Source organism: Bombus flavifrons, chromosome 5 (assembly GCF_040668555.2).
Source record: "Bombus flavifrons isolate JBK064 chromosome 5, iyBomFlav1_principal, whole genome shotgun sequence".
Lineage (NCBI taxonomy): Eukaryota > Metazoa > Arthropoda > Insecta > Hymenoptera > Apidae > Bombus > Bombus flavifrons.
This window is the reverse complement of record NC_138446.1, coordinates 1,107,638-1,133,847: the sequence shown is the minus strand read 5'-3', so window position 1 is coordinate 1,133,847 and position 26,210 is coordinate 1,107,638. Positions and strand designations below refer to the sequence as shown.

Sequence of the window (26,210 nt, the reverse complement as noted above, 5' to 3'; positions counted from 1 at the left end):
TAAGAAATAGAACAAAAAATAGTCTTTCAACTTCTACATAACGATCAAAATGAACACTATCAGCGTAAAATTGTTATAAATCGTTTCTCGCAACGAAAACGTTGAGATAATGAGAAGAAAACAAAAAATAAAGAGTTTAACAGCCAGCGGACTTATAAAAATCAGAAGTTAAATGCAACGAAAAAAACCATGTACATATATATATTTATCTTTTTTTCTTGTTCTCCAAATGTTTCACTTTGCTTCATTGTCCGGACAGTAAAAATAATAAATCAACAATACGCGTACGCAACATGCAAAACAAAAGTCCATAAAAAATAATAATCGCTGATTTCCTATCGTGATTGGCTTCTCAAGCAGTTGGAACGTCGATTGTTTTCTCTTTTTATTTTCAACACTGATGACTGCTCTATAATCGAACGTGCGAGCAAATCGGTCGAATTTCTATTATTTTCAAATAAGAAACGTTCGCTTTTATTCGAGTAAGCCACACACAACGTAGGAATCTTAATATCTAAAGATCGTCCGATCGGTTCTGACAATCGTTTCTCGCCGATTGTGTTGACGATTCTATAAAAAATTGAATGGTGATTCGTTAACGAGAGCCATTTCAATGATTTTATTGGCAGCGTGTCTTTTGATGGAGAATCGTCGACGGCGAGACAACGATCGCTATCGACCAACCAGATGCATCCACAATCACTAAAACGAAACTAAATAAAAGTAATTTTTGGCTAAGAGTAACGGTGCTTCGTAGTGAGTGCGGGAATTCTTGAATTTGGTGTATGTGTGAACATATCGAGATATACAAAGGGACGATATGATTTCTGTTTCAAGTGACTAACGAGAAATCTCTACGTAAGAACACGGCTGTGGAACGTAGTAACAAGATTAGAAACAAAGGGTAATTAGAAAAAAAAAACAAGAAAATATAAACAAACGATGAAAGAGAAAATTTTCGTTCCAAAAAGACAAGAAAAAGAAGAAGACAGAGAACGGTTGTAGACAACTCGTGGCGAATTAATCGCGTGTGACAAATCCTTTGTTTTGAAATAAATTATGGCACTTCGATGATGATGCGTCGCTTTGAAAATATCCTCCAACTACGCGGAACAGTAGAGATTTGTATGTAAACGATTAATGAATGATCACGAGTCTCTGAGCCTACTTACACTCACGTTCCACATACGTGCGACAATAATAACGCATATCATAACGGAAAAACAACGAAAAACGTAACGAAAGGAAGTAAAATAAAGTTCTACTGCGTGTAGCATTGCGCTGTTAGTCGTTATAGTAATTACCTTCTTTTTCGAATTTCAATTAGTCTGCTACTTTCCTTGACAAGCATGTATATACGTATACATATACTAGACAGACGATCCAGCTCATTAATTTATGGTCGATTTCCATTACAACACACAATTCGCACGACAACCTCTTCGATCATTGTTTCCTTTTTCTTTCCGTTTCGGAATAAACCATTGGTAACAAAATATTTCAACGTACGCTAGTTTAGTACGCTTATTCGCTAGTTTTTCAATCACTTCTTTTTCCCCATTCTTTTTTTTTTTTTTTTTATCGTAACGCGTGGAAACCATTTAAAAGAATAAGAAAATACGACGCAGAACGTCGATTTCTTTGTAAAAAGTTGTAACGGAAGAAAACAATATTGGTAAATGTATAACATAAAATTAAAAGTGACGTAACAGCTGAAATTTACTAAAGGTGTTATTGCAGTTAATGGATGAAGCTTCATACAAGAAACTCGCTTGACTTACGCGCTGATAAAGATAAAATATCGGGGTTCTACGCACATGTTATCACAAGGAGAAACAATATGATCGATTTTCAAAGAAGTTTAAACAATAAGAGTCGCTAACTTTAAAAAAAAAACTGTTGGACAATAAACAACTTTCTTTCCTCTTTCACTCATTTAACACAGTGTCTTATTGTTTCCTTCGATGCGCTAGTTTGTACGTTGTATACACTAAACGATTTTTCGAGATGCCCGCCAAATATTCTTTTCGAACGATATTTATTTTGTAGATTTCAATACGTATCTATAATACGACGTTGTAACCTTGATGTTACGTTTTCGGTTTTTCATTGATCCTTAAGTAAAAGCTATCCGTTCAGATTTCTATCAGCGGATCTCGTAAAATCGACCAAGCACGCACGATTGAAAGTGCTTCTAAAACGTGAGTATGCATTGCGCGCGCAACAACGGAGACGTGAATGTATGAGACAAAAGTCGGTACAGCGAGACTTAAAAATCCTTCAATTACAATCTATTGAACACCGTTCTTTTTATTATCGATAGTCATAATCAAACAATCAGTGCATATAAAATATACTAAGTCTACCCAGCGTCAGAAAAGACTCATCTTCTCTAAAAAGTTCCCTATAAAATTTTTTCTTGTTTCTTTATTTTTTTTTTTATTTTCCCTTTATTACTCTTTTACGCTCATTTCACGACAAGGTCTCACTTATTTGGCACTAGATTGCGATCATCGGGCGCGCTTTTTAAAAAAAGGGATATACACACACGCGCATGCGCGCGCCTAAGATCGCGGGCGTCGATAACAATTTATTATTATTACTTCATTTTTTTACTTTTCTTTTCTTCATCGTCATTATTTATGTCGCTTAAAAAGGCACCAAATCGGGGATTACACCGCTACATATTATTGGATCCCACTGAAGTACGTTAATTCAACGTATAATATATAAAGTTAAAAGTCAACCACATACCTCTTTTGCTTCCTTCTTTTTTTTTACTCTCATTTTCTGACGCATCATTTCAAAAACTGCAACGACGTTAATAGGTATTATCAACTAGCGCTAAAATATATTCGATATAACTTTTGTTTATATATATAAATATATATATAAATATATATATAAATATATATATAATATAATAATAATAATAATAATGATAATAATCGTAATAATAATATTAATAATAATAATCGCAATAATAATAATAATATGTATATATATATATATATATGTACCATCTTTACGCCAGCCGCATACTTTGTATATGTGTTCCTCTCTGTATACGTGTTTGTGTACATATGCGTGTAATTTATTTGCGATAATAAACTATGATTCTTTTCTTTTTTAATATATATATATATGTTTATGTATATATATATATATATTTATATTTAATATATATATATTAAAATCTATCCGATAGTACAGTCTGCTTTTTAAGCCTCGTAATTTACCTCTCTCTCTTTCTCTCTCTCTCTCTCTCTCTCTCTCTCTCTTTCTCTCTTTCTTCCTCTCTGTTACTCTTTCGCGCTGGTTTCTTGCAAGAGCGACTGATGCCGATAACACGTGAAAAAGAAACTTAGAATAATCGGTATTGACTGGTGGTCCGCTTTCGAAATAAGGGACGAATAAAAGAGAACGATAATTATTGGCGTGTCGCCATTGCAAGAACCATATATAAATATAATATAATCTATGTAAAATTTTTCTTGTTTTTCATATTCTTTCCCCCGTAACCCACCCGCAATGTCCGTAGACTTATAAATTAATTAAAATATGTTCAACACGAAATTCATCAACGAGACCTCTGTGATCCTAACCGCGATTGGCGTGAGAAATTCGCTTCTGCTTCCAGTAAAATTCACTTAAACGAAGGCAAAACAGTTGCAGATTTTCGTAGAAAATTTTAACTCGGTCGATTCTTCCTTTTTCTCTTTTTACTACAACGTTAGTTGAAATTAATTTTTAATCATTTTTTATGTAATGCGTAGTACAAGTACAAGGTACCCCCTTACAAACAATTCCTCATAACACTTCAAAGTGTTTATTTCTTCCGCTATGAACACTTTTTACAGCTTGAACACTAATTTTGTACGAATATAAGGATTTCGTATCGTTATAATCCTTAATCCTTAAAAACACTCCTCGCAAGCTTCTACTAAGTTTTACTGATTGGCAACATGAATTTCCCCTTTTTTACAACCTTAATTCTAAAGATTAACAACATTTAAAGGCAACGAACGTGAGCGAATGTTGTACGATAAATTTTCGTAGCAAGCTTCAAGATCAGTTGCTAAATTTCAACAATTTTATTAGGTATCAGTTTACCCTGATCACGAGCCTTAAGATACCATTAAGGAATTCGATGTAAGCAGAGATAACAACTTGATTCGCATACGCGTCGTTACAAATGTTCGTTTTTTGCTTCTTTGCCAAATGCTCTGCAACTGTCTTTCTAAACTTTAACGGCGGATAGAAACATTTGCGGATCTTTGTTTTCTTGTACCATGACGACGACGACAACGACGACGACAAATAAGATATTTAACAGAATAATATATTATGCGAGAAATAAAATTTAAACAAAAAACAAACATGTGGTCAACAAGGATCACTAAGAGTTTCACATCTTCCAAGCGATTTCTCACGCAAAAGTCGACTAGGGTAAACTAACGCTCCTTTTCGTACGGACGAATAAAATTGGATATCCCAAACGAGCTATCACGGAAAGCCCCCCGTTTAAAAGAAACAAGCACGTGGATCTATTTTCCTGGTCTATTGTTAAAAAAATGAGAAATTGATCGTGAGCCTAGTAACGAAATGATTGAATTGTCGTTCATTACAATTTGGCAATTGATTTTGCTTTAGGCGATCCGAGAGCTCTGTTACACTGTACTTTCCATTTCATATCGACACGCTTTATTCCGCTTCTATAAATCGTCCTCTTTACCTGCCATCTAAAATTGAGTTAGTCTTAGCCTCTCAGTGATTATCAAATGTGAGTGTATTACTTTAATTATTATTTTTTTCCATTTTAAATCGATATAAGCTGTTTTAGCCGCTGCCTCTTTGCACTTATTTTTGTTTAATATATAATATTTATATTCAACTATCAGTTTATACCCTCTTTCCTCAATTTGTTTTCATATTTTCTTCCTTTTTTTTTTGGACGGGCTTTGCGTTAACCCATCGCGAACACAACAATTTCACCAAGACCGGCCTGCAACTGTCTCTCGTCCCTAAAATTTTCTTTCTTTACGTCAAACAAAAAAAAAAAAAAAACACAAGCTAAAATAGGATAAACTAAAACAAAAGAATACACACACACACACATCTTTTCTCCCCGCCGAAAATAATCCACCGACGCGGAATGGTGGATACTCTTTGGTCCATGAAAGTTAAAAATTTTGAAGATAATTGACCTGAGAGCATATCGATTTTGCGAGTCAGCGGCACGGTCCATTACGATCAGAAATATTAAAACATCCGTATATGCTTTTAGTTTGTTTCTCTTTCTATCGTTTCTTATTATTTTTTTTGCTTTACTTTACCTACTCGTCTAATCATTGCTGCCTGCCTAACTAATAATATATCATTCTATCTTCCTAAAAGTACGCGTAATTGCATCCGGAGGCGATCGATCTTCCGATCGCTCCGTATTTCTTACAACTAAAATTTTTTTATCTTTGCAACGCTAGATATCTCTTGAATAACGAACGAACAACACTGGTCAATCGTGGGCGATATCGGACACAAGATCGTATAAATCATGTTGTGTCCTGTCTCTTCTTCTTTCATTTTTCTTTTCACCTTGAAATCCCACGCATTTAAAATAACAACGAAGGTCTCCGTTACGATTATAATTAATTAATAGTAGCAGTAATAATATTTATAATTATTATTATATAGCCTCTAGTCGTCTAATGTCTATGCCCAACTAGTGAAAAAATTTGTATATAAATCGTTTCGCTTCCTCTCCGATTCATGCGTGTCGTTCATAATCATAACAATCGATCTATGAACGAAGGTCCGACTAGAGAGGATTCGACAAAGTGTAAAGTGCAAAATATAGTAAGCTACAATCGTATTTTAGTGCTGTCTCTCACGACTAAGCCTATGTACCATCACTGTAGCCGTATCCCTTTTGAACAGTAATCGATAATCGACTCGACCGTTTGCGCGTGCACGCTATAGTCTTTAAGACTAAATGAACTCACAAAGAACTCTGTATCCTTTTTTCTTTTCTAAGCATGGTCTTTCTGAATTAAATTATACATAAAATTATGCTTCAGATAAACTGCGTAAAACTCGTAACAAGTAAGACAAGGATATATTTTTAACAACGATAATTTCTATGACCCTGGACACACACACATCCTTGTCTCACGTTATTTAGAATTTAATATTTACAAAAAGAGAATCTACGATATAACGATTAGCTTTAATTGATTATGAATTTATGTAACAAATTTAATAGTCGTTTTAATCGCATATTTTTGCTCTTGGGAACAATATATATATATAGATATTTTACCCACGATTCATTTCAAGTTAAACAGGAAATAAACGAACGTATCATTTTTTGGGTAACGATAAAATCCATGTTTTCTAATATAATATATATAATATACAGAATATATAGAATATATAGTAGTAAAACTGTGTCCAGTTGTACTGGCTAAGCACAAATGTTTTGTTCAATAGAGTACGGTACAGTACGATATGGCGTTAAGTTACTACTAAAGTGCCTTCAGTCTATCCAATGTCAGTACTATCTTGTATTTGGTGTCGTTAAAACCGTCCCTCTGCAGTCTTTCAAGAATTGCATGTCCCGTTCCGTTAATTTCCCCATTAACTATCTCCATCCTTCCCTGCCCTAACCGCGGACTTCTTTCCACCTTGGCTCCCTATTACGCTACTATATAACTTCGAATCAGGCTCGACAGCTTGACAACAGCTCAACGGCTCAACAACATGGCGAACGGTCATCGTACATATATATTGCATTTACTCAGTCTACGTGGTTCCCTTATTTATATTGTGTGTGCATGTACCGCCGTTTTACTTCAATAAACGTATGCATATTTTCGATGCTACATGCAACACGTTTGATTCTCTCCGTAATATAATAGTCACACAATAGTAAATATACTCTTTGTTGATTTGGACTCACGTTTCTTTTGCAATTATCTTGCTTACTTTTTTCTCCTCTTTGTTTCATAACTGATCCTCGTTGTCGTACAACTACGTTAAGACGACCAAACGAGTACACCGGTTCAATCATATATAAACTCTTTGTATGCGCATATCTCTCTTTCTTACGTTCCTCCTTCTTTATTTTTTTTTTTTTTTTATTTGTATAACATCCGCGATTCCCTTGAAGGGAAGCGACGCGGTAAAGCTCGTTTCGTTTGTAACTTAATGCCCGTTTCGTGTTACGCGCACGAAAATCATTTTTCGAGAAAGGGAGCTTTCGGTTTACGAAATAGGCTGAGATACACCCGCCGATTTTGTCCGAAAGAGCGAACTTTCGAACGAATCAAGAGAAAACCAGTAGTTATAGGATCCGATATAGCACGAATTATATCACGTTTAATAAAGTAACCGGACATAAAAGGTACTCCGTTCGACTGTATTTGACTTTACTAGCTGCTATGATTAATATCATATATCCATTTGTTAAAAGTCCAGTTTCTTTCGTTTCACGTTGATCCATTGAAAAAGGAGAAACTGTTTTGAGCTGCAGCAGACACATGGTCTACGATTCAATTTCCCCATATTGGCGGAAACAACGTCTTCGGATTTAGCTCTTTGTTCTGCCTGTTTGTTGTTTATCAAACGTTCGTTAATTGTATAAAGGAAACAGATGTATAACTATCTACGTATCAATGATGATTATCATCAGATGTTTAAAATTTGTATATTCGATTGACTATCCGTTTACCCCCATCTCTGATATTGTCCTTTCTTGATTCGTCCTACTAGCGTTGTCTTCAAAAACCAATCCTCGATTGTATTTTATTAACTACGAGACTAATCTAACGCGACTACCTGTTCTCTCTTTGTCCGTTCGAAACACTGCGACCTTTTCTTTTCCTTCTTTTACAGCTATGGGTTTATCCGGAAAGCCACTGACACGTATGCTCTTGAGCTATTCACGCGATTTTTTTCGTTTGCTGCCTCTTCCTTGCGTAACGTCCCCTGACCCTTACCACGACGACGAAGAAATCGATCAACGATTTGTTCAACGATTTATCGACGATTGCACGACGCGAAGTGATACTTGGCCGTTAAGAGCACCTCCAGAAACGTAGGAGGAGCATCGTAACGGTAATTTGGATTCTTTCTCAAGAGGCAGAACGAAGGGAAAGAGCCAAGGAACGTAGCCTGAGAAGAGAGGACGCACCGACAGCGGTCTACCGCTGCTGACCCATACTACTGCTGCCACTGCTGCTAAGAGCCATGTGCGACTTAAGGCTATGTATGATCTTAACGTGGGCGACCATGTTATCTTTCCGCGTGAATTCCTTATAACAAACCGGACAAGCAAAGTACTTGACGTTACGCTTGTGTGAGGTGACGTAGTGCCGGCAGAAATTACTGATGTGTGTGTAGGTACGATTGCATACAGTGCACCGGTATACGTCGCCCTCTTTCACGCAGAAGTCCCGTACCGAACCTTCCGTTCTCTCGTTTTCGACCTTAAACGATCCTTCGAAGTCGCTTTGACTGATCTCCGATTCACCGGCGACCAGATTAAATATGGCACTGCTCAAATTGTCTTTCGACACCTTTTGCTCCGATTCGGAATCGGAATATTGCTGCGAGTCATCCATGGACGCCATAATTGCCGTTGACGATGTTTTTCCTTGAAGAGACGACGCGCTGTACTCCTTACGAAAGCATCGCTCGAAGTTGATGCGTATATGAGTCGGTGACTGCGAGCCACCGCCACTCGACGTCTCCTCCGGGTCTGAAACGAAGAAAACTTTCTTCTTTAAACAGTTCTCGACGCCTACACCTTTGTATCGTATAATATATATATATACATATATATATATATATACATACATATATACATACATACATACGTAGGTATGTATATGTATATATATCAATGTTATAATAACATCATTCGAACTTAAGTATATCGATGCATTAGGTATAAATTATCACATATTTCTAGTAATATATAATAGTGTATAATAATGTACTGATATAATAACGTATTTCTATATTTGTGGGGGGAAGCAAGAGGAAGGGTAGAGCCAGCAAAAAAGAGTCACCGTATTCGAACCGGCTGTCCGTCAACTCTGTCCCATGTTAAGTGTTTTATGCCGCACCCGCTTTTCCGTGTCCCCACCCCTGTTCGTCGTCATTCCCTCTTCAGATTCTTTCGCTCTCACGCACGCTTTCGCTACTGCTCACTGTTGATCGCGGCTTTGCCTCGATCCCGTACCGGCTGGCTGCGAAGAGGACCGTTACGGTCTCGTTTGCCATACCATGAAGAGCATTTCAGCGACTCAACGATGGCTCTCTCTTTCTTTCTTTCTTTCTTTCTTTCTTCCAAATAAATATGCACCATACACGCGCTCAGACATTCTCGCGATCACACGTACGTATAATCTTTTTTCATACACACGCGCGCGCGCGTATAATTCTTTCTCCCCTTCCATGCGTCTTTCACACACACACACACACACACGCGCGCGCGCGCGCGCGCGACACACACACACAGAGGCGCGCGTGCTCTCACGCACCCTTTCTTCCTCGTCTGTCACGCACACTTACATTCCACCCTCTCGCGTTTGCAGTCTTACACCATTTAGCTCGTTTTTTTTCCTCCCGTTCACCTGGACTCGCTCTCGTATCTATTGCTACGGAATGTATGCAAATACATGTATACACGCAACACGCGCAACATATCACTCAGTCAGAGACGAACGCTTACACATACGCGTGCAGAATGCACGTATATGCGAATGTTAATAAACATCATCTCATCATGTACACTCGAAAAAGACCCCCTCCCTATTAACTTTACGTTTTAAATAGTCCGTGCGTCCCGTCAGTCTAAACCGTATACGCATATTATCCATTCTCTACGGGAAGACGATCCATCGAGATCGAGGACGCTCGAGAAGAAGCAACGTTTTCTCTTCTTCGATGCAATTATATATTGTTATATTTAATCCGCTTTCGGCTTCACTTTACATCAGATTCTTTTATTCGACTTTCTCTTACTTAGATTCTGGCATTTCGGAACGGTTTCATTTTATTATTTTTTTTTTTTTTGGTTTGTTTTATTTTATGTTATATATTTTTTTTGTATTTTTTTGAGCGGCTGGCCTCCCCTAGTTCCCTCGCTTCCCCCGCGCAAAGGTAATCTCTCAGAGATCAAATGGTGACTCAGATAATCTCAACTCACCTGCGCAAAGAGAACAAAGCAACACGTTTCACGGTCACTACCGAACGATCATCATGTTCGACATCTTCGAAGCACTCTGTCATGTGTGCGCGTGCGTGCGTACGTCAGTAAAGTAATTTCTTTTCTTTTCTTTATCTCTCTTTCTCGAACATCATATGGAAAAGAATGTACGTCACACTCTCGATACCAATTTCTTTTTATATTGATCTCTCGCTCTCTCTTTCTCTCTCTCTCTCTTTCTCTCTCATCATTCGCTCTTTCTTTTCCGTCACTACATTTGTTTGTCCATTTCTTTCCGTCCTGTCGTATATTTTCATCTGTTTTCTCCTTCCCGTTTCGTTTTCATGTTTCGGACTTTTCCCCAAATTTCTGTTTCTCCGTGTTTCATTCCTCCGTCGTGAAAACTCAATTAGGCAACGAGAAGAACGCAAGAGAAGGCGGAAGCGATAACCTGCCGACGTTCGTTGTCTGTTAAAAAGAGCTACGCACACTTCTTTTTTCGTTGTAATGACATCTATCCATTTCACCACGGTCCGTCACTTCGGCGCAAACATAAATTGCGTTCAACTTTCTTACAATGAACGAACGTGAAAAAAAGTAAACCAGCGTTTCAAATAAAAATCAGAAAAAAGTAAGCACCGCTAAAAGCTGGCTCCACCCCCTCCTTTTACCAAATGGCCAATGACAGCGAAGCGTTTCTCATTCGCGTGCGGGGATTATAAAATCATATATATAATAACATGTACATGTGTATATATTTATATGTTGCACATGTATACGTATAACAATATATACATATTGTATACACGCACGCGCGCGCGCGTGTGTGTTTGTGTGTGAGTGTGTGTGTGTCTGTGCGTGCGCGCAATATGTGAAATGGGATCGAAAAAGGTAAGTAAAAGTGGCAGTAAATAGAAATGTATATATAAATATATAAGTCTAGATTAGAGAAACGAGTGAGGAGAACGAGCGTAAAGAAGAAGGAACGAAGCGCTGCGCATTGGCCGAGCATAAATTACAATGGGTATGTATATTTTATATTATGTCCCTTAACGACAATCGGTGGGTGGTAGGTTAGATTTTTGGAGGCTACAGCATTCAAAAGGGAATATATATCTTGTGTGTTTGTTGGCGCGTTTTTTTGATTCCGCTCGAACGTCTCGTCGTTTCAGAGGAGCATACACAAACGCCTGTATGGGCTCAACGAGACGACGGCTTCCTTTCTCTCTCATACACTTTGTTTCTTTTTTCGTAAATATATGTGTATGTATGTATATATATATACACATGGTACGCATATGTATACATATTTTTTTGAGATTTTTTTTTCTATTTCGAGTTGTCACAGGTCAACGCGTGACTTAAGTAGAGGTCTCGTTTTCGAAAGCCCGTTAAACTTTGTGCGCATCGTGTTTCGATATGTTTCGCCTACGCGGCTTAACACTGCCGAAAAATTCGTTTCAGATTGCACGGAAAAAGGAAACGGTTATTATCATTAGTAGTAGTATTGCTTTTTTCTTTTTTTCTGATATTTTTAACAGACCGCGTGAAACCCGTGACACGCATAAACTCCTGGGAGCCTATTCACCTTCTCCGGATACAAATCACAAATACTTTTTTCAATACTCAGCGAGATTTGTTGACCTTAATTCCATGTAAGGATGCTAGCTCAGGCAGTATCCTCGAGTTAACATCTTAACGAATTGCACTCGTCAACAAATTCATCGGCCCGAGTCTCAATATTCTTTCTTATTTTTTTTTTTTTTTTTTTTTATTCATTATTATTTTTTTAGTGTACTTGAGTCTACGACCAAAAATAGCCTCCCCGGAAATATTGCTGCGATACTGCGATTCGTAATTAGTTTGCAGTCGCGCAACGACGAGCAAGGTATAAAATTAACAGATGAAAATTCTGAAAAATTAAATTGATTAGCACATCGTACAGCAGTGTTTTGTAATATTTTCTTTTGCATATTCATCACTCAAATTTGTCAAGATGATTGTAATAATTTTGATAAAACAAATGATAGGTAAATACGTAAGAATATTTGCTAAGGGTAAGAATACAATATCACCTGGAAAAGATTGCAAACGGAATATTTGTGTGTAATCACTGTTGGTCAACATCGAATTGTATGAGGAAGTTAAATTTAATTCGGTGTAATTCAAATGGAGCAAAAAATGAGTTATTTAAATATTAATAAAAGCCTACGTTTGCCATATAGGCACGATATCCTCCTTTTCCACTAATAAAAAATGATTGGGAACGTTTACACCGCTTACATATCAATATTGTAATATACATTCAATTACTTAATATTTATCCTGAGTGCATTTAGAGTATCCTGTTCTCAAGTTAATAAATATTATTTGGAATTCTAAAATCAATTCACAGATACTCGATAACAGAGTGTTATCTTTTAATTTCAGTGATAGGCATGGTTGGTGCGTATATTAGATGGAAACGACACAATGTTGTCGTTAATTTACCGAGAAGCTAAGTTCACACGTTATGAGGACCGAAACATGTAATTTCAAATAGTTTTGAGAAGGTAAGAGTATGGGATCCCTTTTAAAACCGTACAATGCCAATTTTGTATCTTTCGTATCTTTCTATTTTTTTCAAAAGTATAAATCATATTGACACTGCAAAAAAAGACACGTACGTTCGTGGATGCGGTTACATCGATAGATATCGCTTCTTAAAACTTTAATTCACGATCGCGCTGTATCGTTTCCACCCGATATACGTACCACTCATAATTCTTAATTTTTGAACTTAGGAACAGAGCTAAATCAATTGATACTACTATCCATTGATTAAAGATTAAATTTGTTCAAGCTAGTGTATTTGTACCAAAGAATGTTTTAAAATATGTAATGACATCGTGTTACTTCGATTATTCACGACACAGATGGTGATTAAAAAGTTGCGTTAATCGTGTAAGCTGATAATGGAATTCCTTACCTTGCTTGAAACCTTCGTTCCCTTGCCTACTGTGTGGCCGCGCGAACGTCTCATCGGAGGCTAACGGATAAACAAGAACCAGTCAGATTATTGACAATCAAACAAATTTTCACGAATGACAAAAACGAATAAACACATTTATTTAAGATAAAAAGGAGAAAGTGCTTTACCTTGGGCAGAGGTGCTAGGCGTCGGTTCAGGTTCCCGTTTAACACGAGATGTTAGTGATTCGGGTGTGTCAGTACCATTTTCCGTTGGTTCGTCCTTTCTCGTCGACGACAAAGAGGAAGCAGCCAGACTGGCTCCCGATGATGCCGAGTTCCCGACGTTATTGCTGTTCACGTTGTTACTACTTGCCGAAGCAGTACTGGAGTTCCCGCCTCTACCATTATTACCGGTGCTTTCGCTCTGAAAGTCGATACTCATCTTCATTTCCATCATTTCTGGCGAACCTTGTACGAGATCTGTCCCCGAACAGGACTGCAGCTCCTGGCCCGTGATCTCGCCGATCGGCGTATCGGAAGAACCGCTGAGCTTCCTCGGTCTGCCCCTTTTTCTTTTTGGCGCGGATAAGGCCGAACCAAGAAGAGGATGACTCGACATATGGTGCATCCTCTTCTGCGAGACGTGGTGGTGAGGCCCGATTTGGTTTATTCTATGTAGATTCGGTGGTGGTGGAGGTATTGTGTTTTGATTGCCAAGCAACGAAGAGGTAATACTAGGCAAGTCACACTTGTCCTCGTTTACCTCGGTCAGGCCCTTTATCCTAAGAGACTCAGCGACTCTCAAGAAAGCGGTTAGCCTATCCTGGTCGACGCTGACCTCCCCACGATACATGAAATCCAAAAGACTGCGCATATCCACGTAGGGGACATCTTTAAGAATGACTATCGGGTGCTTGTCGGGGTGTCCGACGAAAAGAGCCTGCAAAGATAGTAAGAAAAAAATACTCGGTCGGTATAGATTCGGCAAGAGGGTCGAGTAAGAAAACGTTATGAATTATTAATACGCGTCATGAATTAATCTACCGTGATGAATTATTAATAATGTTCTAGAACGCGATTCATTGGACTTCAAAAAGAAAGCATACGTTTCCCCCAGGATCTCCGGTTTGACGATGCATTGTTCTCTCTGGATGAGACTCGTCCTTACCTGAAAATAGGGACTACACGCCGACAGCACCATCTTATGTGCCCTGAGTAACTGACCCTCGACGGCCAGCGTAACATCGACGAACGACTCGTCATGGAGTAGTTGATCGAAAACGGAGAGTAGATTACTTTGATGATTATTCCAGCGCAGACAAAATCTCTGCGACGCCATCGCTTCACTTCTCAGATCCGCCAAGTTACCGTTAATGTCCGCTAACATCAGATCTAGTGTTGATCTTTTTATTGGTATTGCTGCTGCCGCCTCGTCGTCGCTTCTTCTCGCCTTCCTCGACGAAGCCGCTTGCTCTTGCTCGTGCTCCTGCTCGTACTCTTGCTCGTGCTCTTCTCTTCATCGGCCACAGTTTATCATATCCTTCCTTCACATGATCTGCGTCAACAAAAACGAAACATTTATTTAACAATTAACTAAAAATCTTTATTTTCTTTAAATAAAATTATTTCACGCATCTACACATTCATATAATTAATACGAGATTTATTATACAAAATGGTGTTCAATTACTTGCACGATAGTCGAACTTGCTTCGACGTAAATGATTCATCTCAATATGAATCACTATATATATTACTAATTCGTTCTCGCGATCAACGCGTGCGGAAATGCTAGGCGATAACCGTGGCTCGACAGAATTCCTACACATGGAAAATTTCTTGAAAATCATGTACGATCCTGGACGAGTCCTCTAAACGTTCCACGTATATATACGATAACGCCTGCATGCATAATCGTCCATATAAGCTTGCGAGACGATACGCACGAAGTATGAACGTGGGTGTACGACCCTGGAGGACGTAGGTTGGGCGAATAGGCGACTCGCTTCGTTCGTGCCTTTTATGTAATTCTCTCCTCACCCCTTCACCAGCCCAATCACGGTCACGTACGCAACGTTTGTTTCGCCAAGACCGCAGAGATGCGGCAGAAATGACTTTCCTTGGTTAGTCGAAGGGCGGAATTCGTAATCTGCCACCAGGAAAAAGGCTAGAAATAGCCGAACAGGTCGCCAATCCAACCGTCGCCCACGATCAAAAGAAACAGATCAGCCGATTGGTGCCATTTATCGAAAAGGAGATAAACCGTTGACTCTCGATACCTTCAGATCATTTCTACGACGAGTTTAGATTATATTCGTACAGAGTTGCGAGTCAACAATATGATCAGAAGGAAAACAAGAAAAAAGAAAGTAAAAAAAGGGGGAAAGAAAAAGAAGTGCAAAAACGTTGTGCGCAATCGTAACGCAGATAGCATAAATTATTTATGTTTTTCACGAACCCTCTATAACTTGGAAGTTACATATCTTATAGTCATATCTTTCATATTCCGTTTTATCCACTTATCATTTTATATACTCTATATTATATTTTATTATCGTAAATATTATTGAACTCGTATAAGACCGTCTATTTACATACATACCGGCTCTTAATTTTGATATCAAAATGAGAAACTACATTGCACTACAGATTCTTTTTCTACCGAGTAAATAAAACTTTGGTCGCGGAGAAAATCCTCAATGTTGAAATACATTAAGCTTAAGGACACATCGAAAACGATAGCAGGTACCGAACGCGATATCTACCGTTGAAGATCCATAGGTATGGAGCAACAAGAAAAATATCCGCATGAAAAATCCGAGAAACGGGAAGCAACTTTTTCAGCGAATGATACGGAGGAGAATAAAAGCGAGAGGAAAAGAGAAAAGTCCTGCCTCCGCCTCCTCAGTCCTCGGAACTACACAACGTGTGGAAGAGGTCGACGGGTCGGCCGAGAGAATCAATAGCATTTTCTACGCATTCGGATCGATACCGTGTTCCGTTGCTTTCGCGCGCAAATCTCGATATATGTGTATACGTACACACATATCCATGGACACGTGTACACGATGAACCACACGAAGTCCACATAGAATGTTCATCGTGAACGTTGTGTCGTATCGTTATATATTCGGTATAAATGCAGGATAGCAGTGCACGACCTTGCACGACCTTGTTAATACCTTCAGTGAATGGTTTTCACGGTGAATGGCACGTCATCATGGTGCAGCACACACCTCGGTGGCGGTACGTTAAACGATCGCGATCGAAGATTTCTGAAACGTCGTGGCGCGAGTTTCGATAGTCGACTCCTTCATCTTTCGACATCGCTCGATTCAACCTCGACTTCCTGATAAATGGATTACGTAATGAAATCGTGCGAACTCTCGACCGCTTTATTAAATCGGCTGCAAAAATGTGGAATTCACAGTGTGACCAACGTAACTACGAAGACTATATGACGGTGTATCGATGTCTAACGATCAGCCTGCGCTTTTTGAACCTTTTTCTATGTGCTCCTTTCTCTTTCTCCATTTTATGAGTTAAAAATTAAATAAATAAGAAGAAGAAGAAGTCACTTTCACATAACGATTACGACATACATGTGGTACAAGCGGAGGAAGAGGGAAAAAAAAAATGACGTTTTAATCAGTGTAGACATTCCGTCTACTCTAAAATAAAATTCTGACCCCTGAAGGCAGATACGAGAATAATCTAGACTCTAGACTGTATCAGAGATAACGTTTACGCGAATAAATGCATAAGGATCGTTAAAGAAAATCTACGGGGTACCAATCAGTGTTTATTCTGCCGGGACATTATCTTACGTGATTACGTAAAAAATTATTGAATCAACTGAAATACGTTGCTTCTTCGATCGGTATTATTAGCATCTTTTTGATAATACTTGGGTTAAAGGAATATTTTCGATCGAATCGAAATAGATATCGCTGCGAAACGCGAAAGATTGGCAAACTTGTATTCAATGAACCGTACATGAAAGTTAATAGAGAAGGAAACGAGACGAGAGGGGAACAGACGTAAATGAAGACCGTGACAGTGTACACAATTGCGTTCCTCGAAAGGTGCACGTATAACCAATATCGAACCACCACTCTTAGTCATATTTGTTTAGTCGCGCAGACACACCGGACCGTGTTCGACCAGTTTTCGAATGAACATGAAAAAACCTGACGCTTCTACACACAGGGCCGTGTTAACGACTCGAAATATAAAAGTAGTCTCTAGATTGCCAATCGAAACGTCGTCACCGATTCTCGAACGCTATTCAGATTATCAACAACGGCCGCTTGGCGAATACGCTCGTGTCTCTATTCAAGCTTTAGCGATGATCACTTCTCGCGACATAATTAAACCATTAATTACTTCCTATGCTTTCGTATCATTCTTCTTGTTGAAGGTGTATCATGACGTTCTAACATGTGGAAGCGGTCTCGAACGCCGATTAACGTACGTTTCGCTCTAATAACGGGAAATCGAGAAATTCGTGAAATAGGAAGCACGAAAGCGAATCGTTGGGGATCCAGCGACCGTACACTGTTCGTTCGATCACGCGTGCGACCATGTTCTACGTGGACGATAAAACTCGATTAAATGATATTTACAACTTCTCTATCGAATCGATTTGCGCGACAGAGAGCCTGTATAACATGTATGTACGCGCGTCTCTATGCTGCTAAAACATTTGCATTCGATAGATAACGTCGTTCGAACAAACGCCGATTACAAATCGGTGAAAGGTTGCACAATAATAGAGGAGCAACGAGTAGAGGGGACGATCGAGCTGCTGTTGGTTTTATCTGACCGTATATGTACCACCCTCTCGATCATTTCTCGTACGAACTTCGATCCGTTAGAATCCCTTAACGATTACGATCATTACCATTGATATTACGATATGTAGCGTCACCGCTGGGTTCTTTCTTACAATTAGTTGAACAACGTTGTCATCGTAATCGACCCCATTGTTCCTAGCTTACACGAGTATGTATATTCATCGTTACTACGAAGATAGTTTTAACGATGCTCACAAAAACATTTGCACGCTATCACGCTACTATGGCTAGTCACATGCAACACGCACACGTTTACTCACAGTGCATCTATAGGGAACGAGCGAGTCTCCCAACGCGGTTGACCCCAAAAACAACAAGGTTTTCGCGATTGATGGAGAAGAATATCTTCGCGACCGTGACGGCAACGATGACGGGAAGAATCGTGGAGCCGCAGACAGTATAGAAGCTAGCGCAAAGAGAATTCGAGTGCGCGTTGCGCGAAGAGAACACTTCGCGGCACGCGTACTCGATCGCGATTTATGTTGTAAACAGAATGAGATGTGGGCCATCATCGATGACACCGCGAGATGATACGTCGTATACGATCCATGTTGAGCGGCCAGCGCGCGCGTGCGTTCTCTAGCACGCGTACGTATACTCATGCAACCGGTAGCAGAAAGCTAATCAAATCTACGCGCATACACGCGCACACACACGTACAGTGGCGGTACACGCACGCCTGTTGCTCACGCACGTGCGTGCACCAGCGTATCCGTATGCGTGTCACGCACACGGCTGGGCTACATTCTCGTTTCTGACGCGCACACGTCCTTAAAGCGAGAATACATGTATGCGTTCGTACGTGAGTGTACGCGACTCGCTCCTCTCATGGCCACGCATTGCGTAATCAGCACCAGCGGCAGAGTCACGCCGAGGTACAAAACGAACGACAAAGCGCGGCAAATACCGCTGCGTTTCGAGAGCCTGAAATCCTCGCTCGTCCTCCCTATCTCTTTCTTCGTTTCTCCGACTCTTTTCCTCCCTCGTACACCATTCTCAGTCTTTCTCTCTTCCTCCGTCTTGTCACGTCTCTCTTTCTCTTTTTGTTCCTCTGCTTACGTGCCCTCCCCTTGTTGGCTGGCCTGTGCCTCCTACCTTTTACTGTTTCGACGCTTCCGCGTATAGAGGATACGGGTATATGTACAGTACACACGTCGCATGCACGCCTAAGAGCCGGACGTAGTGTGGCTGTGTTCTCTACTAGGCATTCTGGGATCCATTAATAGCGTTTAAAGACGATAGTTTTTATCCTAGGATTATTCTTACTGCGATTCAGCCGAGAGATACGTATCGATAGAGAGAACATTCCGCTGAGTCATCGCTCAAGGATGTACGTGTCAGTCGACAAAATCGTTTCTGCAAGGAATTCTGCGGCCGGTCACGCTGTGCACCGTCGTTGCGCCAGCAAATATTTTTCCGTTTTTCTCGGTCCCACGTGAAACCAACCACGGTTGTAATAACGACACTCCCCGCCACTTTGAACCGATTCTCGAGGGCCGTCCTCGCAATTGCCACACTGTCGAGTTTTCATTGCGAACCGACTCTTTTACACTTCAAATTTTCTCGTATTTGTAAGCATGGTTAAGAAAGCGTCACGAAACAGAGCAGAAGGAAATACAGAATATGAGAGAAAAAAGGAAGCAGATAGGGACATCCGGAGGCGCTACTCGGTCTAGAATAAGGGTTGCTTCATCGATCGACCGAATTTTAATGGTGGATCGAGGTCGAAGCCAACCGAGTGTGCAACGAAGAAGTGAAATGGCTAGATAAGCGGTTAAATGGATAGGTCAACGTGGAAAAGATTCAAATTCTGTTTGACAAGGGAACGTTGGTAATCGATTCGAAATTCTGCAGGATCATACCGTGAAAAAGGATGAGCGGGATGTTTCTTGGCACATCTTCCTTACCATCGATAATGGAAAACTGAGTGAAAATTGAAGCGAGCGACGAGGTTGGGCTTACAATAATCAATATCTCCAGCGACGAAATAAACGCTCGAAGCAAATCGAGAGTCTCAGCACAGCCGTTTGAGACAGAGATGGAAAGGGAGGGTAAGAGAGGGAAAGAGGGGGAAAGAGAGAGCGATTTGGGGTAACCTTTCTGACGAGATTTTCCTCGCGTGGTGGTGATATAATTCGGGAGTGTTTCAAATCGAGTGAGGCAAGCGTGCACACTCGGATATCTGTCCCTTGTCGCACCTCCTCCCACTGGGGGAGTGCCAGGATGTGCTTGGAACGATGAACGCGCTCACAGTTCACACATTCCCGAGCACACCGTGGCTGCGTATGTGTGTGGCAAAATGTATGAAGGCGTGCATGAGGCACGCGTATACGCGTGATAGTTTGTCGGCATCGAGGCACAGGTACAGCTCATTCCGTTAGGTTGTAGTGGAAGCACCAGGTACGAAGTTAACGGAGAATTTTGCGGCAAAGGGGAAGAGGGATTGGCTACTGAAGAACGTGTCCCACATTTTAGAGCCTTCGTGGAGAAATACTCGCAACATTTCTGATTCGTTCGTTCATTCGCCAACAAGCCGACACCACACACAACACCGGAATATACGACGTTTCTGAATTTATTTCGCCATACAAATGGAAAATCACATCAAACTTTTTATTGCATATTCGAAAAGATTCGCCCCGCTTGTAGCGAAAATAATTGGTGACTACTACTACTGTGTATATACGAGAAATATGCATGCATAAATTCAAAACATTCAATGAATAATGCGGTCTTATTTACATAATTAGGAGTTCAAAGGTTTCGAAAGCATAGGTTTAATTCAAAAACTTACGAGTGATGTCGTCCGAAATGTCTAACCACACACACATTAGTAACCGTAAGAGAGGTTTTCGTGTTGACATCGTGTTTCCCGAACAATTGAAATTTAACGAGTTTCAGCCGTTTATCGACACGTCGAAAAGCATCGTCAACCCTAAAAGAATATCGTGTACTCCGTCACAGGATTCCGAGACGTTGAATCTCATCTCTGAAGAGCTTGCTCTTTTGCCCCTCTCAGACATGTGACCACCACAAACACAGATTCAACGTACACAGACTAGTCTGAGCCACTCTCACGCACTCACGCATGCACTCACAGACAGGACGGCCATCTTTCTTTCTGTTAGCCTGCACCCTACTCCTCCTACCCGCCATCGCGCCCTCCTACACCTCCTCAACCTCGTACCCACCCCTCTCTGACGCTCCTCGCCCTCACGACCACCACCCTTCCGCCGACAACGACGGTCGACCTCGCTGCGCGCATTGGCGTCCACCCTACATTTTTTCACAGTCGAACGTTCTCGATTCTCAAAACTTTCCTAAACATCATCCTCTACATGCTCAAAGGTTTCTGCGAATAGCTGTACAAACATTATGGCTCGATGCAGAATAACGACAGTTTACGACAGGAAAAATAAAAATTTACGACCGATAGTGGAGAACAACCACAAGGACATTACTTAGAAAAAGGTGGTCAAGTCAAACCTTGACGCAATTTTCAACAGCGGTATTAAATATTTTACGAATATTTTGGTTATTCATTTTGACTTGTATTTAACGGACATATTATGTTAATTTTTTTTTTTTTTTTTTTTTTTTTTTTTGAAGTTTATACATAAAAGTGGTCGACCCTGTAGCGAGCTGCGTGGCTTTTCAGCGATTTCCTACGCAACGTTCCGTTCCCATAGAGCGATTAAATCTATGCACCGTTGCCGACCCTCCGTTAAACATGATCGCCCCTCGATGCGCATTGCTGCGGCGGTCACCCCTCTTTTTTCACTAAATTTTTTTCCCTAGTATCCTATAAAAAATCAACTTCATTCCAAAGGATAATATCCCGCGCTGTAAAATAACCTTCTGCAGTTCGACCGTTAACAATTACGATTTTCAGATGTATTATTTCCACGGATACTACTATGTCGTAACGATGCTATTAATAAATGGTACTGCAGCAATTATAGTTGTAAATAATTGTAATTAATAACTTCGATTACTACTTGCTTATTAACTTCAATTTATAATTTGCGTTATTATTATATTTTTTATTTTAATAAGATCGAGAGCAGGTAAGGTCGGTATATAATATTGTTTAGTTCGCGAATAACATAGTTTCGGCGGAAACTGAGCTAGCATGAAAAAGAAAAAAATTGTTCGATTAGATCAACTACGGCGCTGTTAAAGGACTGACTAATAATTTGCTTGTAACTCGTTATTCAATGCGACCTCAGTTTTTCAAGCACGCAGTCACGAGAAACGTGGCAACCTCGGTTGACGTACAGTGTCGTGCAAACGTATTACTGTATTACGTACAACCACGATACTAGCAGGTGTAACTAGGGCGCGAAGCTGAACAACCATTTCGCGATATAGTTGCATGGTGTTATGAAAACAGGTGCAGGTATACCCGATTCTTGCTCTACGACGTCCAGTTTAGACCGACCGGACTGTTGTTGACACACCATCCCCGGTGAATCATTCCAAGGATAAAGGAGATTCAGACAAAAGAACGAGCAGCGGAAAATAAATACATACTTCGAAACGTTACTCTCGGAATCTATTATTGCGGAGCATTATCAAAGTAACTGACCCCTTATAAACAACGTAACGTGTAATATGCAACAATAGAATGCAAACAGGGTGAAGTATTCGTCACTATTAAGAAGATTATATAGCTAGAATGTATGTCACTACATTATAATGATTAACATATAAAGTTAAATCCTTTGTATCTCTTCATATATTTACTATTAGTCGACCTTTTCTGCCGATCAGCCGAGAAATGGAATAATATAGTTCGAGAAGTACCCGTTTGAAATATACTATCCCAGTGTCGCTGAAAAAGTAACATCACCATTGTTTTCCAGAAAGATTTAGGGTTCTTGAGCAATTAACGAAAACACAAATGTACTATATCTGCATGAGAATCAAAACTGCAACCAGTTGGCAAAAATGCAAACTGCTGTCAGAGCTCGACATTCTTGTAATGGATATATCCTGACGACCACGCAGTCGTAATCCACACACGTAATAAAAGGAACAACGGATGGGGAGTACAGGGAGAGGCAGCACGTTGCACAGTCATCACCGTTACACGAATGCGCAGGCGCACGAAGATCGTATACACGTTTTTTTGCACATAAAATAGAAATTGGTAATTCATACTATCTTATACTAAAGTAATTTAAAGTTTACTTCATCTTAACATTATCGACAATTTAAAAAATACGAAACGTAATGTGAAACACGCTTTCTGCAAAGTTTTATTCCTACGTGTCCTATCGTAATAACAATTAACAAGTTACCACCGTTTCTCAAGTTTGTTCACCACAAAAATATTTCACATGATTGAAAACGTACATGCACAAAATATATTTTTTGATTAACCAAATGTCAAAAATGTTCCTCTATTGGCAAAAAGGTTTCTTACTCAATCGTCTTTTTTCGAATAACCTGCTGACATAACCCTCTAACAGAATAGACAGTGTATCGCAAAGGTAGTAATCTATATTATCGACCAACATCTAGATGTGCGGGAAGTTTGAATAAAGGAAGGTCAATATATAGCACTTATCGATTCATTCTGAGTTAACAAATGATACTTGTCATATTAGTAAATTAACAAATTATTAACATCACAAAAGACACTCTCTAGGGTATACAGTTATTTAGTATAACTATCCCTATAACATGCGAACGGCCACCATCATCACCATTATAATCGACGCTTCAACCCCTCGCGGGTACCATGATAAAATCGTCACGCTACTTTAATCAGGAACCCGCAGGAAGTTCCATGTAAGTTCTCATCGAAACACACGTGGGTACGAATATGTTGAGCTTCAGTGCACAAGCTAACACTTGTCGCTTATGTGCAGGTTATATCATTTTTTTTTCAAACGTTTCCGTGATTCACAATGTAGTTTTCAGACACAACATTATGGAAATAAATGTCGACAAAAATGTATACGTTTCCTCACTTCTTCGAATAAACTAAGTATTAGATAGTCAATTCACTATAAGATGCTAAACAATATTCAATCGCAAAATGCTGTCAATATACATAATTCTTTACCTGATAGTAAAAAAAAACAAGTAGACAGTATCGCTTTTAAATAAGGCATGAACAATACAAGTATTTGCAACATTTGTCTCAATAGAAAATGATTTAAAACATTCGTTTTTTAAATTATATTTTATAGTTGTATAACTTTGACATTAATGTAACACATGTAAAACCAACAGATAAGAAACTAATACACTATCCAAAATGGAATAATATAGACCAGTGGAGACACCACGTGTCCAAACCACGTGGCTGGGTGTTAGGTTATTTCACTTGGCGGGAGGTCAATAGATGAACGCTTTTTTCTTTCCTGACATTTTTTCACGTGTATTTAAAAATCATGCGATACAGATGTAACGAAGATGTAACTTTTGGAAGCATGTTAGTTATTTGCATCTATAAATTTACATGATGAAACAAGTGTATATATTTTATGCGTATTACGAGAGATAGCTGTTGAGAAATTATACAACACAATTTTGTAAGCTAGGTACAATCTTTGTTCAAGTATGTCTATATCTCAAAGATAACAACGAATCCCTGTTTGAGATAACTTGGCTCGACGAATAACGGTAAATGTGCACTTTGAATTCTTATACGATGTACTCACAATTCTAATCTTTTGGCAAAAAAAAAAAATATATATATATATATGAATTTGACGATTTTCATGAAATGGGAAACACTGTTAAAGAAGCAAACAAATCCAAATGGGATACAAATAGTTGGACAAAATTTTGGATCACCCACAAAGTTGAAGACACGGAAATAAAATTCACCTCAAAAAGCAAATGCTTTCACAAATTTTTTAAATAATTCTAATGATATTTCACACAACATTAAACGAAGACGATAAAAACATATCGAAGCGAATCGCAAAACTGCAAGTGGAAGCATAGGTTATAAATACATCACAATTATGCACAATGCACCTGTAATACGCTGATATACGTGTATGTCACCATCTACTCCACTTCCATCCACAAACTTACTTAATCGCAAGGCCTTCTTTTATCGATTACGAACAATTTGCACAACCGAATACCGTTTTCTTACTCCTTTCTATTTTTTTATACACCCCGATGTAGCACAAGTTACATAATTTTTCACCACAATATAAGAACGAAGAGATTAATTAACGCACGGGTGGTGACACTGTCGACTACCGACCGAAAGGCACATTCTGACACGTGCTCGAACTCGAGGCTGTGGCACTGATCCGATCTCGCGCGTTTACGGAGACGAGTAAGGTATGTGTACACAACTCACCTGTTATGGTATGTGGTAACGATTGCAATCTAAACCGAAGGCTATATTAGTCAAATGAGAAAATACGATATAGACGGGGGAAATCACTAAGAGGAAGTGAACACGAACGACAGTAACAATGACGCTCCCTCATGAGGGAAGCAACTGCAAAGGTATTACTGGGACTAGGGAACAAGCAGCTGAATGAACACAACAAGGGGGAGGATGGCCGGCGGATGGACGAACGAACGACTCGACTCGAGTCGAGTCAGCCTCGACACCCCGGGGCGTATCGGCGCCTATGGGCAGCGCCATGTCCGACCGCGACACACGTTCGAGAGAATAAAAAAGACAGAGAGGGGGAAAAGAGAGAGAGAGAGAGAGAGACAAAGTGCACGAGGAAGACAGAGTGATTCCAAGAGACGAGGGAAGGAGAAGGGAGAGAAGATTTACGCAACCCTCTCTCGCCAAGCGAAAATCCACGTCGAGAGGCACGCTGTCGTCGATGCGTCGATAAGCCACGTAGTATCCTCCTCCTTATGCGTACTTCACTTCTTTCCATGTTTTTCCGAGAAATTGCGAAACTAACCTCTTTCTTTTTACCCCGTGAACGTTTCCTTTCTCTGTTCCTCTTACTGCGTTAACCCTTCCTACGTGTACATACACAATATCGCACCGTGGCGCGCACGTTCACACACATAAACGTGAGCGTATAAACATATGAAGCACTGGCAAACACTTTTGATTCAAAGTACACCACACAGCAACTGGGATGACGATGATGACGACGATGATAATGATGACGATGACAACGATAGCGAGGGTGATAGCAGTGATGGTGATGACGACGACGAAGACAGCAACAGGGATAACGAAG

General features: G+C 39.7%; 1 protein-coding gene across 9 annotated transcripts in view; it reads right to left on the bottom strand.

Moving 5' to 3' along the window:
* ttk (zinc finger and BTB domain-containing protein ttk) overlaps positions 1 to 26,210 on the bottom strand; it is a 45,171-nt gene that overhangs the window by 16,212 nt on the left and 2,749 nt on the right. For 6 of the 9 annotated variants that reach the window (XM_069113235.1, XM_069113238.1, XM_069113240.1 and 3 more), the window contains exons 2-4: positions 14,334 to 14,720; positions 13,352 to 14,105; positions 13,182 to 13,241 (exon numbers count right to left, since the gene is read on the bottom strand). In XM_069113235.1, the coding sequence (XP_068969336.1) occupies positions 13,182 to 13,241; positions 13,352 to 14,105; positions 14,334 to 14,552 (1,033 nt within the window). In that variant the 5' untranslated portion in view covers positions 14,553 to 14,720. Of the gene's footprint in view, positions 1 to 185; positions 8,759 to 13,181; positions 13,242 to 13,351; positions 14,106 to 14,333; positions 14,721 to 25,077; positions 25,229 to 25,354; positions 25,491 to 26,210 lie in introns of those variants that run through there. The other 3 variants (XM_069113236.1, XM_069113237.1, XM_069113243.1) reach the window with 3 other exon arrangements.